The 13,808-nt window shown below is 45.4% G+C and overlaps 1 protein-coding gene across 1 annotated transcript in view; it reads right to left on the bottom strand.

Annotated features, from left to right (window-relative positions):
• Positions 1–13,808, bottom strand: part of tsc1a (TSC complex subunit 1a) — a 115,462-nt gene that overhangs the window by 95,350 nt on the left and 6,304 nt on the right. Inside the window, 1 exon segment of the mRNA XM_056278079.1 lies at positions 1,060–1,177. Within this exon segment, the coding sequence (XP_056134054.1) occupies positions 1,060–1,168 (109 nt within the window). The 5' untranslated portion in view covers positions 1,169–1,177.

The raw sequence follows: 13,808 nt of genomic DNA, 5'->3' as shown, positions 1-13,808 counted from the left end.
GCTGGTGTTAGTTCCCTTGAACAGTGATTCTTATATATATTTTTTGATATGTTGGATATGTGTGTTTTTGTAGGTTTTGGCTGTCTTTGTGTTGCACTGGTGGGGGCAATGATAAATTAAAACAAGCTTGTACTTTATCAACACCACCGACGCTTTCCGGAAAATAAAAATGCGTTCAGTTTGATCTTTACTCTTTACCGTTGATTTTTCCCTTTTGCTCCAACATACCAAGACAAGTTCCCTGTATGTTCCTGAACTACCTGGCAATAAATCTGATTGATATAAGCAATACAGAACATATAGAGTGTAGAACACACAACACAGGTGTTTGACAGAACACAGGTGTTTGACAGAACACAGAACACAGATGTTTGACAGAACACAGGTGTTTGACAGAACACAGAACATGGGTGTTTGACAGAGGCCCAGACATGGCCACGCGGAGATGAGAACCTCCCGACAGTGGGAAAAGCTTTGCCTAAGCAAAGGTCCTTATTTTGAAATAGAGGATCACCTTGGAGTGGATTATCTCACATATCACATGGCTTTACCTTACAAAAGAAGTCAAGAAATTGACAAAAAAAAAAATCATTTGAAATTATTTTGACCAGACCTCTACCTGTACCTTTAGATTGCTAACATTAGCACAGGATAATTGATAATGCGGGGGTAAATGGAAGGGGACAGGGACAACTACCTAATCAATCAGGTGTTCAATACAGCCCTGTAATACACAGAATATACAACATACTGTACAGATATATAAAGTATAGAAATACACAGAATATACAACATACTGTACAGATATATAAAGTATAGTAACACACAGAATATACAACATACTGTAAAGACATATAAAGTATAGTAATAAACAGAATATACGACATACTGTACAGATATATAAGTATAGAAATACACAGAATATAGAACATACTGTACAGATATATAAAGTATAGTACTACACAGAATATACGACATACTGTACAGATATATAAAGTGTAGTAATAAACAGAAAGAAACATACTGTACAGATATATCAAGTATAAAATGCAGACAGACCTGTGCTGAGCTGGTCATTGATGGCAGCTTTAACCTGTTCCAGTCGCTGCAGGTCAGAACTCTCCAGCAGGGGGAGCAGTTCAGTGACGTTGGTCAGCTCTGATGTCATTGTCACTACCTGATGCAAACACACTTAAAGTCATATCGATCCAGGAGATGTGTCTGGTGTCATCCATACAAACACAAACATCTATTCTTTAATATGAATCCCTCATGAGCCATATAAGCACAAACGCAGCAGCACGCTGGGTGCAGCACGCTGGGTGCAGCGCGCTGGGTGCAGCGGCTACTGTGGTTCCCTGTTCAGTGTCGTGTTTTCTTTGTTATTTATACGTTAGTTTTAAGTGTATTTACAAGTGTAGGTCCTGTGCTCTTCTACAGCCGTCAGGAAGTGTTAAACCTCAGAAGGGATTACTCACTTCCCTCCACCATCACGGACAACTCCCCCATCCATATTATCCGCTCACCGGCCTTGCAGTGGAAACGCTGCCCCCTGTCGGCAACGTAAACAGAAGAGGGGGAAACGAGGCGGGCTACATGCTAAGCTAAGTAGCGCTCCCTTCAAAGTGTCCCTCCCCAGCATCTTCATGGCTAATGTCCGGTCGTTAGCTAACAAAATGGAGGAGATAAGACTCAGGCTGTCCTCTCAGAAAAGGCTGCAGAACTGCTGTCTGCTGATGTTTACGGAGACTTGGCTCAACAGCAACATGGCGACTCGGCAGTCGAGCTAGCGGGCCGCACAGCCTTCCGTGCCGACAGGACAGCAGACTCCGGCAAGACCCACAGAGGAGGTTTGAGTATTTATGTCAGTAACTCTTGGTGCAACAATATAAAGATGGTTGAAAGGCATTGCTCCGCTGATCTGGAGCTGCTTATGATTCAGTGCAGGCCTTTTTACCTGCCCAGGGAGCTAACGGCCATTACCATCGCCGCTGTATACATCCCCCCACATGCTAATGCTAAGGTAGCACTGAAGCAGCTACAATGTGCCATCAGCAGACAACAGACCAAACACCCGGACAATGCCTTTATCATAGGTGGTGACTTTAATCAGGCTAACCTCAGGGCTGTACTGCCCAAATTCCATCAACATGGCTCCTGCCCCACTAGGGGACAAAACACCCTGGACCATCTCTATACAATCATCAAGGACTCATACAAAGCGCCTTCCTGCCCCCACCTGGGGCAGTTTGACGACCTCTGCCTGTTCCTGGTCCCAGCCTACAAACCCCTCATAAAACCCCTCTCTGAACTTCAGGACTGTTTTGACAACACAGACTGGAGTATTTTTGCACATTCAGCTACCCATGGCTCCCATACAGACATTAATGAACAGACATCTGCCATACTAGTCTACATTAACTTTTGCACTGAGAATGCCAAAAAAAAAAAAAAAAATCAGCCCGCACCTTTCCAAACCAGAAACCCTGGACGACCAGTGAGGTCCGGCAGCTGCTGAAAGTCCGGGATGCAGCATTCAAGTCAGGTAACTGCGAGGCCTACAGCGCAGCCAGATCCAACCTCAAAAAGGGCATCAGAACAGCCAAACATAAATATTCCCTACGAATAGAGGACCACTTTCACTATAACTCTGATCCCTGGCGAATGTGGCAATGCATTTAGTCTATCACAGACTACAAAAGCTCCAATAGCGGTCCCACCGTCCATGATGTCTCCCTGCCAGATGAGCTAAATCATTTCTATGCCCCCTTCGACAATGACAATACTGACCCAGCCACAAAAATCCCCAGCCACCCAGAAAACCAGGTGCTCACTTTATTGACTGCAGAGGTCAGAGAATCACTGCACAGAGTGAACACATGGAAGGCCGCCGGACCGGACAGCAAACCGGGTCGGGTCTTCGGGGAATGCGCCGACCACCTGACTGAGGTCTTCATAACAATATTTAGCCTCTCACTGTCCCAATCCATAGTCCTGGCATGCTTTAAGACCACCTCTATCATTCCTGTCCACAAGAAACCAACACCCACATGTCTGAATGACTACCGACACATAGCACTCACCCCCATTGCCATGAAGGGCTTTGAGAGACTGGTTCTGGCTCAGATCAAAAACATTAGCCCCCCACCCCCCCCCACCCCACATTCTACCCACATCAGTTAGCCTACTGTCCCAAAAGGTCCAACGAGGATGCCATTGCCCTGCACTTTGCTCTGACCCACCTTGAACTTAACAACACATACAGTGCATCCAGAAAGTATTCACATCCCTCACTTTCCCCACATTTTGTTATGTCACAGCCTTATTCCAAAACGGATTAAATTCCTTTTTTTCTCATCAATCTACATGCAATACCCCATAATGACAAAGCGAACAAGGTTTTGTAGAAATTTTTGCAAATTTATTAAAAATAAAAAACTGAAATATTGCATGTACATAAGTATTCACACCCTTTACTCAGTACTTGGTTGAGGCACCCTTGGCAGCGATTACAGCCTCAAGTCTTCTTGGGTATGAAGCTACAAGCTTGGCACACCTATATTTGGGGTATTTCTCCCATTCTTCTCAATAGATCCTCTCGAGCTCTGTAAGGTTAGATGGGGAGCGTCGCTGCAAAGCTATTTTCAGGTCTTTCCAGAGCTGTTCAATGGGGTTCAAGTCTGGGCTCTGGCTGGGCCACTCAAGGACATTCACAGACTTTTCCCGAAGCCACTCCTTCATTGTCTTGGCTGTGTACTTAGGGTCGTTGTCGTGTTGAAAGGTAAACCTTCGCCCCAGTCTGAGATCCTGAGCGCTCTGGAGCAGGTTTTCATCAAGGATCTCTCTGGACTTTGCTCCATTCATCTTTCCCTCGATCCTGACTAGTCTTCCAGTTCCTGCCACTGAAAAACATCCCCACAGCATGATGCTGCCACCACCATGCTTCATTGTAGGGATGGTATTAGCAAGGTGATGAGAGGTGCCTGGTTTCCTCCAGACGTGACGTTTGGCATTAAGGCCAAAGAGTTCAATCTTGGTTTCATCAGACCAGAAAATCTTGTTTCTCATGGTCTGAGAGACCTTTAGGTGTTTTCTGGCAAACTCCAAGTGGGCTGTCATGTGCCTTTTACTGAGCAGAGGCTTCCGTCTGGCCACTCAACCATAAAAGGCCTGATTGGTGGAGTGCTGCAGAGATGGTTGTCCTTCTGGAAGGTTCTCCCACCTCCACAGAGGAATGCTGGAGCTCTGTCAGAGGGACCATCGGGTTCTTGGTCACCTCCCTGACCCAAGGCCCTTCTCCCTCGATTGCTCAGTTTGGCTGGGCGGCCAGCTCTAGGAAGAGTCCTGGTGGATCCAAACATCTTCCATTTATGAATGATGGAGACCACTGTGCTCTTCGGGACCTTCACAGCTGTAGAAATTTCTTTGTACCCTTCCCCAGATCTGTGCCTCGATACAATCCTGTCTTGGAGGTTCACAGACAATTCCTTTGACTTCATGGCTTGGTTTCTGCTCTGACATGCACTGTCAACAGTGGGACCTTATATAGACAGGTGTGTGCCTTTCCAAATCATGTCCAATCAATTGAATTTACCACAGGTGGACTCCAATCAAGATGTAGAAACATCTCAAGGATGATCGGTGGAAACAGGATGAACCTGAGCTCAATTGTGAGAGTCATAGCAAAGGTTGTGAATACTTATGTACATGCAATATTTCAGTTTTTTATTTTTAATAAATTTGCAAAAATTTCTACAAAACCTTTTACACTTTGTCCTTATAGGGTATTGTGTGTAGATTGATGAGAAAAAAAGGAATTTAATCCATTTCGGAATAAGGCTGTAACATAACAAAATGTGGGGAAAGTGAAGGGGTGTGAATACTTTCCAGATGCACTGTACATCCGGATGCTGTTTATAGATGATAGCTTGGCCTTCAACACTATCATCCCTGCCAAACTAACCACCAAACTCCTCTCCCTTGGCCTCAACCCCTCCCTCTGTAACTGGACTCTGGACTTCCTGACCAACAGACCTCAGTCTGTTAGGTTAGGTGACCACAACTCCTCCACCCTGACCCTCAGCACAGGTGCCCCTCAAGGCTGTGTTCTGAGCTCCCTCCTTTTCTCCCTCTTTACCCACGACTGCCTGCCAACTCACCCTTCAAATGTTATAGATAAGTTTGCAGACGACACCTCAGTCATTGGCCGTATCACCAACAATGATGAGAAGGCTTACAGGGACGAGATTCAGCACCTCACATCAATGGTGTACTACCAACAATCTTGTTCTCAATGTACAGAAGATGAAGGAGCTGATTGTGGACTTCAGGTGGTCTAGAAGTTGCAGCCACTCCCCCATACACATCAATGGGGTGGAAGTGGAGCGTGTCTCCAGCTTTAAATTCCTTGGAGTCCACATCAGCAACGAACTTTCATGGACATTAAACACCCAGGCCCTTGTGAAAAAGGCCCAACAACACCTGCATTTCCTGAGGAGGCTGAGGAGCGCCCGTCTATCCCCCAAAATTCTCACCAACTTCTACCACTGCACCATAGAGAGCATCCTGACCATCTGCATCTCAGTGTGGTATGGCAACTGCACCTCAGTAGACCAGAAAGCTCTGCAGCGGGTCGTCAAGGTGGCCCAGCACATCACCGGTACCCAGGTCCCAACCATAAAAGACATTTATCACAAACGCTGCCTTCGAAGGGGTCTGAGCATCAGCAGAGATCCCACCCACCCTAACCATGGACTGTTCTTCCCCCTGCGCTCTGGGAGGCGCTACAGGAGCCTCAGAGCCCGCACTACCAGGCTCAAAAACAGCTTCTTTCCACAAGCTGTTGCCCACCTGAACCGGGCTACCCACTGAATGTCTGTAGATATTTTAAATATTTTGTACTCCAGCTCTCTTTTAACTTATTTTTAGCTTTTGGTCTTCATGTGTGTATATCTTATAGTGTGTTTGCTGTGTTTGTGTGTGTCTGTCTTGCACTGTTTGGGGAAGCCACAGCCCTCATTTCATTTCTAACATGTGCCTCCTGCACATTGTTGTTAATGACAATAAAATGAATTGAATTGAATTGAACATGTGCTTTATCTATCTGACCTACGGCGGCTGGCTGACGTCGTGGTATTCACCTGACCTACGGTGGCTAGCTGACGTTGGAGCCCATAAAGTGATTTTTGAAAATAAGTAATTTCAACCTTTGACAGCGAGTCTTTACATCAACTCGAACAAGTCTGGTTTATTCGTGGACTCTGAGCCACAACCATCCTTCAAATAACGCACTACATTCAATAACACACTAGACTCAAATAACACACTATTCAATAACACACTAGACTCAAATAACACACTATTTAATAGCACACTAGACTCAAATAACACACTACATTCAATAACACACTAGACTCAAATAACACACTACATTCAATAACACACTACATTCAATAACACACTAGACTCAAATAACACACTAAACTCAAATAACACACTAGACTCAAATAACACACTACATTCAATAACACACTAGACTCAAATAACACACTAAACTCAAATAACACACTAGACTCAAATAACACAAAATTCAATAACACACTAGACTCAAATAACACACTATTCAATAACACACTAGGCTCAAATAACACACTATTCAATAACACACTAGACTCAAATAACACACTATTCAATAACACACTAGACTCAAATAACACACTACATTCAACTGGCAAACAGCAATGCTGCTTATCTTCCACTGTGTGCACGTGTGTGTATGTGTGTGTGTTTGTGTATATGTGTGTGATGTGTGTTTATGTGTGTTTGTTTGCGTGTATATGTGTGTGATGTGTGTGTATGTGTGTGTACGTGTGTGTGATGTGTGTGTATGTTTGTGTGTGTGTGTGTTTGTGTATGTTTGTGTGTTCGTGTGTGATGTGTGTGTGTGTACGTACGTGTGTGTGTGTGTGTGTGTGTGTATACGTGTGTGTGTGTGTGTGTGTGTGTGTGGTGCGTGTGTGGTGCGGGGGGGAAGGGGGTTCTGCTCCGCCCAGGGAGGCTGGACATCTGAAACCTGTTAACCAGGGTGGAAGGGGTGACCTGGCACGGGGCAGCTGGGTGGGGGCGTGGTCACGTGGCCCGCAGCACATTACATTCAATGTCAACGAACAGCAGCAGTAGAACACGTGGAGTCAAAGTCAACAACACCACAACAACACCAGACCAACACCAGAACAGCACCAGAACCCGTTCCTCTCCCTCGTGAACAGGAAGTGCCCGGCACCAGGATAGTCCATGGGCCAGAACCCAAAATTTCCTATTTCGGTACACTCAAGGTGGCAAAACTTACTTATAATTTTTGAAAGGATCCATGTCTGTAGATGATATTTTGGTATGATAACCATTCCTGAGTGGCAGCTGTATCACAGTTATCAGCTCATGAAGTTAACCACCCCCTAAAGTAAATTGCATTTTAGACGCTGGTGCATATCCTGGTTTAGCCTCATAGTCAGGACATTTTTCAATGTTCTATAATATTGTCTTTGGTATCATTTCAAAGGGGACCTTCTTAGCTTTCATTGAAGCCCTGTTGTGGATATTTCTCACAAATATAGAGGTCACTTGAGCTCTTCAACGCGTCAATAACACACATCTTTCTGCAATGTTCGCCTAAACTATATACTTTCTTTTAGCCCTGTGGCATCTAGGAATATCAGGGACACAAAACACAAAAACTGGAATACTCACAGGACTGTAAAGATTCAGGAAATGTATAATATACTCATACTATTTCATTGTGTGAGGTGATTGTGAACCTTAAATTAGAAGGGCATTATTACTAAGAAACTAGAGAAGGTTGGATGATGTAGGGATAGTGAATCAGGAAGTTCAGCGGATTAGCAAGGAGGAAGTGAGGGCAGCTATGAAGAGGATGAAGAATGGAAAGGCAGTTGGTCCTGATGACATACCTGTGGAGGCATGGAGATGTTTAGGAGAGATGGCAGTGGAGTTTCTAACTAGATTGTTTAACACAATCCTGGAAAGTGAGAGGATGCCTGAGGAGTGGAGAAGAAGCATACTGGTACCGATTTTCAAGAACAAGGGCGATGTGCAGAACTGTAACAACTACAGAGGTATAAAGTTGATCAGCCACAGCATGAAGATTTGGGAAAGAGTAATAGAAGCTAGGTTAAGAGGAGAGGTGACGATCAGCGAGCAGCAGTATGATTTCATGCCACGAAAGAGCACCACAGATGCGATGTTTGCTTTGAGAATGTTGATTGAGAAGTATAGAGAAGGCCAGAAAGAGTTGCATTGTGTCTTTGTAGATCTAGAGAAAGCTTATGACAGAGTACCGAGAGAGGAGGTGTGGTATTGTATGAGGAAGTCAGGAGTTGCAGAGAAGTATGTAGGAGTGGTGCAGGATACGTATGAGGGAAGTGTGACAATGGTGAGGTGTGCGGTTGGAATGACGGATGGGTTCAAGGTGGAGGCGGGATTACATCAAGGATCGGCTCTTAGCCCTTTCTTGTTTGCAATGGTGATGGACAGGTTGACGGACAAGATCAGGCAGGAGTCTCCATGGACGATGATGTTCGCGGATGACATTGTGATCTGTAGTGAGAGTAGGGTGCAGGTTGAGGAGAGCCTGGAGAGGTGGAGGTATGCACTAGAGAGAAGAGGAATGAAAGTCAGTAGGAGCAAGATGGAATACCTATGCGTGAATGAGAGAGAGGACAGTGGAATGGTCAGGATGCAAGGAGTGGAGGTGACAAAGACATCTGAGTTTAAATACTTGGGGTCAACTGTCCAAAGTAACGGGGAGTGCAGTAGAGAGGTGAAAAAGAGAGTGCAGGCAGGTTGGAGTGGGTGGAGAAGTGTGTCAGGAGTGATTTGCGACAGAAGGGTACCAGCAAGAGTTAAAGGGAAAGTTTACAAGATGGTTGTGAGACCAGCTATGTTATATGGTTTGGAGACAGTGGCACTGACGAAAAGACAGGAGGCGGAGCTGGAGGTGGCAGAGTTGAAGATGCTAAGATTTTCACTGGGAGTAACGAGGAAGGACAGGATTAGGAACGATTATATTAGAGGGACCGCTCAGGTTGGACGGTTTGGAGACAAAGCAAGAGAGGCAAGATTGAGATGGCTTGGACATGTGTGGAGGAGAGATGCTGAGTATATTGGGAGAAGGATGCTGAATATGGAGCTGCCAGGGAAGAGGAGAAGAGGAAGGCCAAAGAGGAGGTTTTTTGGATGTGGTGAGGGAAGACATGCAGGTGGCTGGTGTGACAGAGGAAGACGCAGAAGACAGGAAGAAATGGAAACGGATGATCCGCTGTGGCGACCCCTAACGGGAGCAGCCGAAAGTAGTAGTAGTAGTAGTATTACTAAGAAACTAACTAGACCAAAGCCAGTTAGTCCAGGGGTCAGACCAGATATCGATAACACCCAAGGTGACACAACTTTACTGGTGCCATTTTATTTGGTACACTAACAGAAGTAAAATAATACATGATAACCTTTCCAAATGAGCAGCTATTTCATTTTTCTTTCAGGAAACCTGTTTCTGTGCCTCTCACGATTGTGTATTTGCCCAGATTTTTACAAATATAGCATTTCAACACCCCTGGTACTGATTAGCCTAGCTTAAACTCTGGGACAGTTCTTAGTTGGCCAACAACCAAGGATAACCAGTACTGTGTACTTCCATTCATTGTGCTAAGCTAGGCTAACGTGCAGCCAGATAGCTTTCTACTAAACACATATAGAGGAAACTGGTATCTATCTTCTTGTCTCACTCTGGAGAAGATTGTAAGCTAATTTCCCATAATGTTAGCATGTTCTTTTAATGCATATGTTAATATGATTAGTTAAAGTGGCTACGAGGAACTTTCATCTTGTGTTGATTTTAGCGGCCTCATGTGGACAAAATACAGCTGTTGCATAGCAACTAGGTAATGTATCTATTTGTGGCTATGTAAGATAAATAATGGTAATATGACGCTGGTGAAGCAAAGTAAACTTTGTTTTAGTAGTTTTCATATACCTAAGTTACATGTATTTGTTTGTATGTGGCAGGTGAAAACTGACTGAATATGGCCACTGGTGAACAAGCAAGTTTTTACCCAATACCAAAGCGCCCACGGGTGGAGTGCATTATCCACTGTTCTGATGATACAGATAAGCTGGTTTCACTACAAAGTGTCCACTCATGGAGAACTCTGCTTTGGGCAGCTCAGATACGAAATCATGCACCAGTTTTGAAACTGGCAAATTCATTCCTGAGGGACAGATTCCAGCAATCTACTACCACAGAAAGTGTCGCAGTATCTTCACTATGAAGCAAATTCTTGATGGCCTCCTTGCAAAAGAAAAGAAAAGTTGTGTCTCTGCTGAAGAGAAACAATCTAAGAGAGTAGCTCGACATGCTCCAAGTACATCTAGGACTTATGATGCAGAGTGCATATTTTGTCAGAAAAACAGCAAATATTCCAAGAGACAGAATACGAGAGAAGTACTGGTGCAGTGTCGAGACCTGCGAGCTGATGCAAAGATCAGGAGTGCAGCCACAAAGAAAAGGGACAGCAGAATCCTTGCCATTGTGAGTAGAGACCTTGTAGCAGCTGAAGGGCACTACCACAGGTCATGCTATAGACTTTACACCAAAGAAGAGGTTTCCAAAGGAGAGGTTGCCAGCAATGAAGATGATGATGCTGCAGCCCAGTATGAAGCTGCTGTGAATAAGGCATACAATGAGCTGTTCCTCTTCATCAGGATGGAGCTTTTTGGCAATCCTCAAGTGATGACAATGACTGATCTCTCTTCTAGACTGGTAGCTTCAATGAACTCCCAAGGCATTGCCCAAGTCAAGGAATCAACCAAGAAGCACATAAGGCGAAACCTGGAGAGTGAGTTTGCTGGAGCCTTGCAGATATTCCCTGATGAGAAAGGAAAATTCCTCCTCTATCCCGATAACTTGTCCATGAGGGAACTTGCCAAAGAAAATCAGTCTCTCAAAAGGGAGCTGCAGACCCTGAAAAGTGTCAGTGCACAAGATGTTATAGCCAAAGCAGCCATCAAATTGAGAGCAGACATTAAAAGTCAAGATGTTCCTCAAACCTGGCCGCCTGAAGTCAAACCAGAAGCAGAATGTCCTACCATTCCAGAGTCGCTCATTATCTTCCTGTACTCTCTACTCACAGGCTCAAATGATCCTGATCATGCATCCCAGAGAGTGCAGTGCCTTCTGCAGTCATTTGGCCATGACATAGTATATGCAGTGACATGTGGAAATACCAAGCCTTCCAAGCACATTGTTCTGCCATTCAGTGTCAAATCGTTGACAGGAAATGTAGAGTTGATAAACATCCTCAACCGACTTGGTCACAGTGTGCCCTATTCACAGATGGAAGAGATCAACACTGCCCTGTGTCTCCAGAAACTCTCATCATCAGGGAGTGGCATTGCCCTTCCAGCTAACATCCATCCTGGCATATTCACAACTTTAGCCTGGGACAATATCGACCGTCTTGAAGAAACTGTCAGTGGTGAGGGAACATCTCACAGAGTCAATGGGATTGCTGTGCAAGCAAAGCCAGTCAACCCACTTCCTGTCCAACCCATGCCCACTGTTCCCAAAACAAAGAAGAGAAGCATTGATGGACCCCCACCAATGTTACCAACTTACAATGCTGGACAACGGGTAGGGCCACCACAAAGCAAAAAGTCAGATGCCGATACTGCAGCCAATACTAAGCTTGCCAGAGAGAAAAACCTTCTTTGAGTCCTAGCACGCATGTCACAACAAGAAGAACAGTCAGTCAGCAGCTGGACAGGCTTCAACATCCTGACTCGAGGAGAGATGACGGTCATCCCCGACAATATAGGCTATCTGCCTACCATCAATGCTCCAGCGACACAAATGTCTACTGTCAACGAGGTGCTTAACCAGTCAATGAGCATCATGCAGTGCTTAGGCCTGAGGAAGATTGTCTGTGTCTTTGACCAAGCCCTGTATGCGAAGGCTGTTGAGATCACATGGAAACACCATGACAAGTTCCATGATATCATCGTTAGGCTTGGGGTATTCCACACCATCTGCAAACTGCTGGCAATAATAGGAAAGCGTTTCCAAGATGCTGGACTCAAAGACCTCTGCATTGAGTCTGGCATGATTGCAGAAGGCTCAATTGCTGGTGTTATGGATGGCCGCAAGTACAACAGGGCAGTGCGACTACACAAGCTCTTGTATGAGGCTCTCATGCGACTGACCTTGAATGGTTTCCTGTCCTGGTTGGAAGAAACTCACAGGAATGACATGGTTCACCTGAATGAGACACTGAAGACCATTGACAGCCTTGGGAAAGAAGTCTCACAACATGCTTTGAAGGAGGTCCTCGAGAACAGCTCTTGTACACGCATCATGGATCTATTTGAAGTCTACCTTGAGTTCCTTAGCGGTGGAAACGGCAGCCTCTCGAACTTCTGGATGTCCTATTTGGACATGGTTTAAATCTTGTTGGGGCTCATCCGAGCATCCAGAGAGGGAGACTGGATGCTACACTTGGCTAGCATTCGAGCAATGATCCCATGGTGCTTTGCTTATGACAGGATGAATTATGCACGCTACCTCCCCTACTACTACGCCCAGATGTCTGAGCTGCCCATCACACACCCAGATGTGTACACAGAATTCATGGAAGGAGGCTTCTCAGTCCAACTGGGCTCCACCGAATCCCTGTTGACCAAGCTATAGAAGAAACGGTGAACAAAGACACCCAAACAGCTGGAGGGACAAAGGGATTCAGCTTGAAGCCAGGAGCTGTGACCAAATATTATCTCACAGCTGAGTATAGAAGCATGTACCTCAGACAGCTGAGAGACCTGACAGGTCAAGGCAGGTGCAAATGGTCTCAGCCAGATCTACAGAGTCCAAGGATCAAGAGAGATGAAGCAGATGTCCAGTCTCTCATGGACCTTATGGAGAATAACTGGCTCAATCCTATGTCCCCTGATGAGATTGATTTGGTTAGCCTCTCCACTGGCAACATGGCTCCACCTGATGTGACCATAGATCTCTTGAGAGCTCTTGAGAAAGGAGAAGAGGCCTACCAAGCATTCCAGCAAACAAGGTTAGATGCAGACCCACCACCTGTGAAATTCCACGACAAGATGACCAAGCAAAGTCTGAAAACATTCTCCAATGTCAGCACAAAACAAGCTCATGGAAAGAAAGCACAGGATGTGGTTCTGAAGGCAGATAGAAACCTTTTCAGTCACATGATCCTGGTGGCTGAAAGCAGGAAGGTGAATCTGAAGGATGTCCTTGCCTACCCATTGGGCCCACTACCATGGGCACTGGCAAATGCTGATGGGTCCTTACGAAAAACAAACAAGGCTGCACTTGCCAGAGAGCTTGAAAAGAATGTATCTCCTGCAGAAGACATCCCAATCCCATCTACTCCCATCATTGATGGGATGAGCCTGGTCCAAAAAATGAATGGCAACAACAAAACCTTTGCACAGGTGGCAGAGTCAGCCTTGACCCAGGTCCTCCATGAGGGAGCACAGAGTGGGAGGATTGATGTTGTTTTTGATGTCTATCACCAGACTTCGATCAAAGATGCTGAACGACTGAACCGGGGTGGAGACATCACTCTCCAGTACAAGAATCTTGCAAGGGGACACCACGTCCAGCAGTGGAGAAAATGTCTGTGCAGTTCCTCCAACAAGACCAGTCTCATCAAGTTTCTGGTGGAAGAGTGGAAACTCCCACGATACAGAGCTATGCTGCATGGCAAGGTGTTGTA

The sequence above is a fragment of the Lampris incognitus genome, chromosome 1 (genome assembly GCF_029633865.1).
Source record: "Lampris incognitus isolate fLamInc1 chromosome 1, fLamInc1.hap2, whole genome shotgun sequence".
In the NCBI taxonomy this organism is placed as follows: domain Eukaryota; kingdom Metazoa; phylum Chordata; class Actinopteri; order Lampriformes; family Lampridae; genus Lampris; species Lampris incognitus.
The sequence above is the reverse complement of the archived record's forward strand: the minus strand, read 5'-3'. Positions and strand labels throughout refer to the sequence as shown.